The sequence below is a fragment of the Ostrinia nubilalis genome (genome assembly GCF_963855985.1).
Source record: "Ostrinia nubilalis chromosome W unlocalized genomic scaffold, ilOstNubi1.1 SUPER_W_unloc_1, whole genome shotgun sequence".
Lineage (NCBI taxonomy): Eukaryota > Metazoa > Arthropoda > Insecta > Lepidoptera > Crambidae > Ostrinia > Ostrinia nubilalis.
The window spans coordinates 2,153,581-2,162,942 of NW_026973566.1; the positions used below are offsets into that span (position 1 = coordinate 2,153,581).

Here is a 9,362-nt window from a genome sequence, read left to right on the forward strand (position 1 = left end):
ATTATTTAATACCTACGGAGAAAAAAATTACACGCACGTCGTTAACAAAACAACAAGCATTCAAAATTATGGTTCACGGATGATGATGACGTGACCGTCATCCCATCACCCGTCATCACCCGTGACGACACGGACGGGCGTCCACTAGAACCCGATCGATGAAGAGCCCGTAAAATGGAGACGTGTCACCATATCAAGGAAACACTGATACGACGGAAGCCGTCGCTGGTCAGCCGCCGGTCTACCTTCGATAAACTGTTCCCGATAAAGTTCACGGGCTTGAACTAAATTTCCATCAGCTCGACCCACACACAACATCATCTCATAATATTCGAAATTAGAAAACATTGCTATTGTAGCAAAACAACACAAAACACAAAGCTTTCGAAAGTAGTTAAACGATAGGAAAACACACCGATCACGCACGAAGCATATGAACGACTAAATCAAAGACTACTATTATATACTGGAGATAGACAGGCAACTTGACACTTTACGCAAACTCGTGATACAGCGCCATCTATCCTACAGATATAGAAACTTTCGTACTATAGCCATATAGGTAGCTATAGTACTGTATTACTTTTTAAGCATCCTTCTGTTTTTAAGAGTGTATTGAAATATTTCTTACAGTTGCCTGAGAATTTAATTCACACGATTTACCAAGATGAAAACCTAAATTAACAGGCATGTGTAACAAATATTTCATCATTTTATAGTCAAATAATGCTTTGGGTATTGATATGAAAAGTAAAACGACTTCTATATTATAATTTTATTTATAATTCAAAGATAATACAAACATAATGATACAACAAATGACGTATGTATAATGTTTTAGTAACTCCAACATATTACTATATGCTGATGACACAAAAATTACTTAATAAACATACACGCTCGTTGAACAGTGTGACGTTTTGTATGGAAATGACATTTTAAGAATAAGAATAAGATTAATTATGAATATTTTTATTGATGTAATACACTGTAACATTTTATATTGAAGCCCTGGCTCCTAAACTAGTGTAATTTTAAAACAGTGTTCAACAACTGTGTAACTTTTTATTAGTAAGGTATAGATAGTATTACCGTGGTAAGGGGGATTAATGTTTACAAAATATTCTAAACACTAACTATTACATTCGTTTTTGTATTACGTTTTCGGCCTTTGTTTTTGGTGTAGTGACGGAGAGCTTTTTTAATAATTAAATTATTTGTATCCATCAAATGTGTTTTTCCTGTGAGGACATTATTTATCTCCTTGCACCAATTATTTATGAAAAACATTGTACTTTTATTAATCAAAAATTTTTTTAGGTTTTCTTCGTGTTGTGAACAAGTTATAAATACAAGATTTATATTTACATTTACGATTAGTCTTAAATATGTGAGTATATTTTTTCGATTACAATCTGTGTTTAAAATTTCATGGCAAACCTGTTCCACTTGAGCGAAAAAATCAAAAAGTGCACGAGTTGGATAGCACAGCCATTGTTTGTTTTCAAATTCTTTAATTTTTATAAATTTATGAAAACTTTCTGGAACCTCTGTTTCTAAGGCTTTGAGGCAAATTTTACAATTTTTAAAAATATTTTTCTTTGCTTGTTGTGCTATCCAACCACTGCAATATCCTATTGCTGCGCTCTTTACCATGTGTATTGGCAGTGTGCTTTTTAATAAATCCTCTGTATTTAAGAGTGTCATACATATGTGGGCACTGTCAATTTCGTTTTCACAGTCAGTTGGGCCATTGTCTTTTTTTTCAATTGACAAATATTTTTTTAACGTGGTGAGACAAAAACTGTCATCTTTTTCACAATTTGCGCCAACTGAGTGTGGAGACGAAATATTATTGATTAACAAAGTTTTGAAGGCACTCTCAAATGCAGAGGCCGTTGGCATAATATTACTGCAACCATGTGCACGTACTGAGCCAAAGAAATTCTCTAATGGATCTTGGTTTATGTTTCGCAGCAATAGAGACGTTATTCCTTTTGTTTGCAGAAATTTTGCTAAGTTTTTAAAGTTCTCTATCGTTTTTATCCAGCTGGATAGAGAAGGCACTACACCTTTATTTTGAGCATTTTCGAATTTCATACTTTTTAAAACTTTTAAACTTTCGTTCCACAACTTGTGGTGTGGTGATGTGGGAGTTACAGCTGCTCTATAAATTTTGCCGCCTTTTATATTGCTGTAACTCCCATTCACGCTGTCAAAAATGTCGTCGAAAAGCATCAAAAGGTCAGCAGTATCCGTCGCTTCTTTTTCAATAGCTCCAAGTTCTGGAAATGAGAAAACAATTATGTATTAATATCACAGATAAATTTGGAAAAAATACTTTTAATCTATCTCCAATTGCATAAAATAATATTTATTTTGAGATACTGTGTCCTAGGCCTAGGGCCTAGGTACTCTTTATTGATTTTTAAGATTGATTATAATAATACAAACAATTAGCCAATGAATTTAAATACCTAATAATAAGTAAAATAATAATAAATATCCTTGGACATTTTACACTGCGCTTCTAGTCCCAAACTAAGCAAAGCTTGTACTATGGGTACTAGACAACGGATTGTATAAACATACTTAAATACTTTTTTTGTTTAAATACCAATTTTAAGTTAATTTTAAATACCTAAATACATAATATACATAGAAAACACCCAGTCCAATGCAAACAAATATGTTTATGCTCACAAATGTTTGTACAGTGAGGGAATCGAACCCGCAACCTCCGGAATGGTAGTCCGTTTCGAACCACTACACCAAACAGCCGACAAATGAAATGAAAATGTAGGCATACACATTATTTTGTTCATTACCTGCCATAAATCCAAGTGCTGCTCCAACAGATTTACTGAAGACCTGAGTGCAATTCTTCACCCGCATTTTAGGTATCAAGTCGGGCATAACATGTTGAGCCGTTAATTTTGGTACTAATTTTACGCCTTGATATGCAGGTGACTTATTATATAATGCCACAATATGGCTCCATTTCGCAGTGCGTTCTTTCCCATGCAAAGAGTATTTTAGGTTTTTTGTTATTAAATTGTTCCTAATACCCTTGATTAAGTGTGGTGGGTCATATATGGGAAAAATTTGAGCATTTCCAATTTCAAATGTCCCCTCTAAATTAATTTCATTTTTTCTCAAATAACTTTCTTTAGTTTGTTTAATTAGGGCATTGATGGCTGCCACATTTGAAGTGCCTTGGTCACACACTGTGGCCACGACTTTTAAGCCAGTCTCTTGGAGTTTAATTATTAATTTTTCAATTTGCTCTTTTAATACTAACGTTTTCGTGCTTCCACTGCAAAAATAGTAGGCCAAGTGCTGTTTATATTTTTTAAATATACCTCGCACCATAAAAACTAGCACATGGTCGCAAAAATCTTTTTCAGTGCTTGTGCCATTGTCAACAAATCCAGATAATTTGTCTTCTGTTTTGTTAAAGGAAACACCTGGTCCAATCGCCATTTCGTCAAACAACAGAGAGCAATATTTATGGTTTTCAGGCATCTTAGAAACCCTGTTTTTTAAATTTTCAAAAATAATTTCATTAATTCCAGGTCTCAAATTAATTTTGCGCAGTAAATTTTGCAGCGTTTTTCTGCTCGGCATAATACACTTCGTGCCTAATAGTCGATATGCCTTTGGCGAAGGTTTATAAAGAGATAATGCCAAAATTTTTTCGTCAATTGTAAAACGCCTTCCTTGCTTTTTTTTCCCGCTTTGGGTAACTTGCATTTGGCAAAATAGTTTTGCTGACGGTGACAAATTCTTGCACATTATTTGAAATGCTGTCGTTTTCATGAGTTTTTTGGCAGCTACGTATTTGCATTTCAACTTCTTTTTCTCATCTTCACATCTCTGTAACTGCTTCAAAGCACGCTTATATTGCTTCATTTGCAGGAATGTTAGGCGAGGCCCTGAAAAAATCCATTGTTACACTTTAGTACCTGCTAATGCATGTGTCATGTTTATTACATTTTTTTAACGGTGAAAAGAGTATCTCAAACAACCTTGTTACTAACTTTTGTCATAATTTATCAATCCAAAAATCGAATATTACTATTGTATACATTAAATTGAATATGGGACCAAATGGCAAGTATCTACTATCACAAAAATAAAGAATCAATCAAATCGGACGAGAAATCTGTAAGTAATCGGTGAACATCGATTACTTAAAAATACCTAGACGACGTAATTGTCACGAACAAAGTTTTCACGTGAGCATGCTAAAAACTAAAAATAGTAACCTTTGGATTTTTTGGTTTTATTTTTTGCCTTCTTGTTAGTTTTGTTAACATTTTGAGCTTCTCTGGACTGCTCTACATTGTCTTGTGTGTCACCAAGAGTCTGTTTGAGAGGAGCTTCTCCAGTGACATTAACTCCGACAAGAGATTGTGGTTGGTCCTCTAGAAAAATAAAAACCAATTAAGAATTAGTGTGTAACAAATAACATAATGTCCAAAAATAATCTATACCTTTGCTGTTATACATATGTTTATGTAGGTATAAATGATTATTATGATTGTATTTTACTTCTAATCTCTCTCAATAGCATATAATTTTATCAAAACATGTTATATAGTCATTACCTTCTATTACAGGGTTAACAGACAGCTCTGTATTCATTGGAGAATCACCAAAATTTGGCAAATCAAATTTTCCAGAAATATGATCAATTTCTTTAAGCCTTTGTGCTTGCACACCTGAAAAAATAAAGACATGAATGTTATTCAAATTATGTACCTATTAATGCTAATTTACCCACAATTTTCATAGGTTTTATTGTGTTTGCCGAACTGCATTTGTCATTTGTATTTTTTACACTGATACTGACTTTAAAAATAAATGAAAAAATCAAATATCAATAAAACTAGGTAGATACCTACCTATAATATTTTATGTACATATTTCAGATAATGAACAAAGTTATTTGTTGAATAAATAAAATAAAATTACCTGGTAAATGCAGTACTGGCATTGCCAATTGACTGAGTCGGTTCTTAGGATATTTATAAACGTCCTCGAAATGATTACGACATACACGTCTATTATTATAAATTGTTGTTGCATCCAATGTAGCTAGATCGCCACCAATATTTGCAATCCAGGTGTTAAACTTTTCTGCATTTTTTTCCGGGTCAGGAAAGCGATGCAGTGGAACACCTGAAAATTATGGATAAGAATCAAATAACCATTAAGGTATTCATCGAATAAATTAAAAGGACATGTACTGTTAAAGGATCAGTGGAAACAATTGTTATTATGTAATTAATTAAAGAAAGATTTCTTTAAGGAAACACTTTTGTGTTTGACTTAGTCAAATTACTTGGTCTTAACACTTTGATGAAAAAAAAATAATTTAAAACTTAACATAGTTAAACATTATAAATAATGGATTCTAACAAAAATGTATAAAAAATATGTTATGTGTATTACCGGTTATTATGAAAAATTACCTAATGATTTGGTAAGTGTGATTAAAATGAAATCATTTATAATATATATGTATATAAAATATAAACAGTATGTTATGGGCATCATAGAGATATACATGAGCCTTTGTAGGTTACATTATTAAATTCACTGATGAATGTAATTCATTTATTACTTTTACCTCGACTGTCGGTAACTACATATATATTCAGTAACCGGCGATTATTAATAATTTTCAATTTATCACTTTTACCATAACATTTAGCTTTCTTTTACAACAAGTACTACATACTGTCAACCAAGAATCATGAGATTTGACCTTATGTAAAGTTTTAGCGTTTTGAACTGTTAATGTGTTCTTGGTATGCAGTCCGGCAACAGAGTAATTTTTTGGGAGGACTCTAATATGGTTACTTTGTTATTTATTTATTATCATTTACGAAGGCTACATTACGGCTTATTGCAAGTGAATAACAAATAATAAAGATTAAAAACATACCATCACCCTTCGTTACTAAACAGCCAGGTACACAGCATGTCTTCTGAGACATGATTCCAGTTTATTTAATGCACATTCACAAAACTAAACACTGCAATTATGGGTCCAAACTCCTAAGAGGGCCTATGCTCGGTGAAATAAAGAACTAATCACTGCAATAATCGGTCCAAACTCTTATGAGCGCCTATGCTTAGTGATTCACTGCACTGTTTCACAAGGTCTTCGATTCCTAGATGCCGAGGAGGATACTCAACTCGACACAAAGATTATAGCGCAGCAAAGCAACACGGAGGAACAATAAGTTCAACTCAACGTGAATAGCACAGTACGAAACAACCAAATTAAGAAATCGAACTCAAAATCACAAAATCAGTGCGCAAGAGTAGTAAATTTAACAAACGATGAGACGCCGACCGCCATTGTCTTAAATTGCCATATGAAACTTCGAAAATATTACCTTTAAAACATAAATTTATGAAAAGTAAAGAATTACAGAAAAACCTCATTAAAATTAAAGAGATTAATGATTTAAAATAATTTTCAGACCATTTAACTAATATATCGTATCTTTTTACTGTTTAATTAATATTTTTACTTTTTACCATAATAATGCAGCTTCACTATAATTCTTATATAGCAACACTTTACATTTTACTTCGATATCCTTCGGATAGATGGCGCTTTTTTGATAAAAAAAGCAAAGTTCCTAGTTGCCATACCATGGACTAAATCAAAGAAGAGCCGACGGCCGGTGTCGCGATCTTTCGGCGCTTCCGCACAATGCAAAGTGGTGCGAACGGGATCGTGCCACATGCCAAATTTTTGCAACTTCTTATTATGACAATGCAACATTTCGAATGATTTTAGTACGCTAATTTTTATTTCCCAGGTAAAGGAATGTCGCAATGTCGTTTATGTACCTACTTTGTCTACCAAGTTGCGTCTCATTTTAAAATAGAAGAAATGTTATTGAATTCTCAGATTTATTTTCATATCAACATTCTAAAACGTCCCTTAATAATTTTCACTTTTGCAAAAGCAGCCTAAGACTGATTTACACGTACTAAGTAGTTAAAGTAGGTAACTAAATTTTAACTTAATTTTAAGTCTATGTCCAAATGTCTCATAATTAGTATGAAACTGCTTGTCAAAAGGTGTCAAGTGACAAGCCCCACCCACCAACATACCCGAAAAAATATTGTAAAATTTAGTTACCTACTTAACATAACAATCCTAAACGTGTTTACACGGGAACATTAATTGCATCTCTGTAAATAAACAGTCCTCTTAACTTACTGCAACATCAGAAACATGACTGTTCTACAAATAATGTAAAACCAGAATCAGCTGTCTTTTTAAATCTATGATCTGCATTCCGAAAACAGATGAGTATGCAATTCAAATAGTTGTGCTTTTTTGTGCTATTTTTGATTTATTTTGTTTGACAAAGAGATAATTAATAAATTTAACAAAACATTGAGTGACTGTGTTCAAACACGCAAAGTAAATAATAGGCTCGGCGAGTTAAGGAACAAAGGTCACCTTCTCATTGACTGAGCCTCAATGTTTAGGCGTTCTGATATCAGTGTCAATAACGCGCACCTACTTAGTATTTCTCCCATACCTTTATTCAGCCGCCTTGTTTAGTTTAAGCATATTAAAGTAATATCATCCCGTGATTATGTTCTAGCATTACCTTTGTAATAAGTTTACGTTTACAGCAAGAGTTTGCTGAGTTAGAATTACATACACAATCTTAAGAGTATTTGTACCACCAAAAGTTTAACATACAAAAGGCATGTTTAAAATTATTTGTGAATAAAAAAATATTGTTGGTCCGGAATAAGTACGCAATGCATATTTCGGCCCATTGTGTACCAGGCGCCACCAGGCGCGCAGCGCTGCGCACGAGTTAGCCGTTAGATGGGGCGGGGGGTGGTGTTCCCGAGCGTCTGCCCACTAATGAGGTTGCCAACATTTTCTTTGGGTATTATTTTAATTTTTCATTGATTTTTAAGATTTTAAGTTTAAAAGTACGAGGCGATTTTGAAATTTATTAAAGAAAGGTTTATGAGTAAATAAAAACGTATTTTTTAAATGAATAGTTAAACATTTGGCCGCGATCTCACCTGATGGTAAGTTAGTATTACCATTGACTAGGTATTTATGTGTTTTGAAATAATGATTATGGATGTGAGTAGTTAATGTTTTTTGATTTTTCTGTTACGACAAATTTTATCGAATGGAGGGAAAAACTTACACGGAGTTGTACGATACGATGCTACAGTATGACGTCATGTTCTTCATACCAACTTAAAATTTCACTTTTGGGATAATTGAAAAATGTAATAAGGCGCCGTTACTATGCAAATGTGCAAACTCAAAACAAGCCACCAAAAAAAATTCTAAGTAAAAATGTTTACAATCACTGTCTATTAGGGTTTCGTAAAAGAAACTGAAAACCCAAAATGCTTAAGCTCAAGCACTGATGTTTCCCTAGTACTTTTGCTTCCGCGTTGGCACAGTAGATAAATCTCATATATCTACTGTGGCGTTGGCCTTTCTTTGAGCGCTTGCCTTACTAAATAAAATGTTTGTCAAAATGTACGTTTTTTGTTGTTGTTGTTGTTGTTATTGTTGTTATTATTATTATTTTAGAATTGTTTTAAATTCTCAGCATTTTAAATAGGAGCCATTTTGCAAGGATTTTGTAAAATATGATGTGAACGCCTCTGTATCCAATGACTACTCAACAAATTGTTAAAATAAAAAAATGAAATAAAACTAAGGCCTTATTTACGGAGACGCCGGGCATCGTACGTTGTGCGACGTACTGAGTTCAAACATTGGCATTGTGTGTGCATGAGTGCTTTTACGGAAAAGCGATTTAAGACGCGTATTCTTGAAATGGAACGTTATTTGCAGCCGAATCCTGCGGATGGCTTCGATGCGTCTCACACGGCGTTTATTGTTGCGGGATTCACCGCGGGAAGAGATGCTGGCACCACCACTTCACCCGTCTCGCATCAATATTTTTTGTGTTTATGCGTGCGATAATAAGTACCGCATCACGCGCTGCGGCTCCGTAATTATGAGGCCTTATTGGTGCTTATGGTGAACTTACAAACTGGTTACTAAATGCTTATTTTTATACGGAACACAATTCAATCTTACTCCTGGTGGTACCAGGAAAGGTACTAGGAGTAAGCTAAAGATGGGCGGAAATGCAATTTCAAAGATTAAATAATAACAGAATTCGACTGAAGGTACGGTAACGTAACCTACCTGGAATTTCACGGATTTTTTTATTTTTTTTCTGTTGTCTAAGAATGTTTGAAAACTATCATTAGTAGTGATGTTACTATCGGAAAAAGTTATTTACTTACGATTTTTTTTCCATCAAGTGGCC

The 9,362-nt window shown here is 33.6% G+C and overlaps 1 protein-coding gene across 1 annotated transcript; it reads right to left on the reverse strand.

Annotated features, from left to right (window-relative positions):
• Positions 1 to 760: 760 nt before the first annotated feature.
• Positions 761 to 6,641, reverse strand: LOC135087370 (uncharacterized). Its single transcript, XM_063982145.1, has 6 exons — positions 5,954 to 6,641; positions 4,978 to 5,184; positions 4,611 to 4,724; positions 4,269 to 4,427; positions 2,829 to 3,935; positions 761 to 2,285 (listed from the first exon to the last, which is right to left on the reverse strand). The coding sequence occupies exons 1-6, from the start codon at positions 6,003 to 6,005 to the stop codon at positions 1,126 to 1,128; spliced, it is 2,799 nt and encodes a 932-aa protein (XP_063838215.1). The 5' UTR covers positions 6,006 to 6,641; the 3' UTR covers positions 761 to 1,125.
• Between the last annotated feature and the right edge of the window lie 2,721 nt (positions 6,642 to 9,362).

What these genes read in the sequence shown, in the direction of transcription:
- LOC135087370 (XM_063982145.1), bottom strand. Translation starts at nt 6,005, where the DNA reads ATGTCTCAGAAGACATGCTGTGTACCTGGCTGTTTAGTAACGAAGGGT. An exon ending in GCCAGTACTGCATTTACCAG is followed by an intron (nt 4,725 to 4,977) that starts GTAATTTTATTT and finishes TTATTTTTTCAG; the next exon opens with GTGTGCAAGCACAAAGGCTT. An exon ending in AGCACTTGGATTTATGGCAG is followed by an intron (nt 2,286 to 2,828) that starts GTAATGAACAAA and finishes TCTCATTTCCAG; the next exon opens with AACTTGGAGCTATTGAAAAA.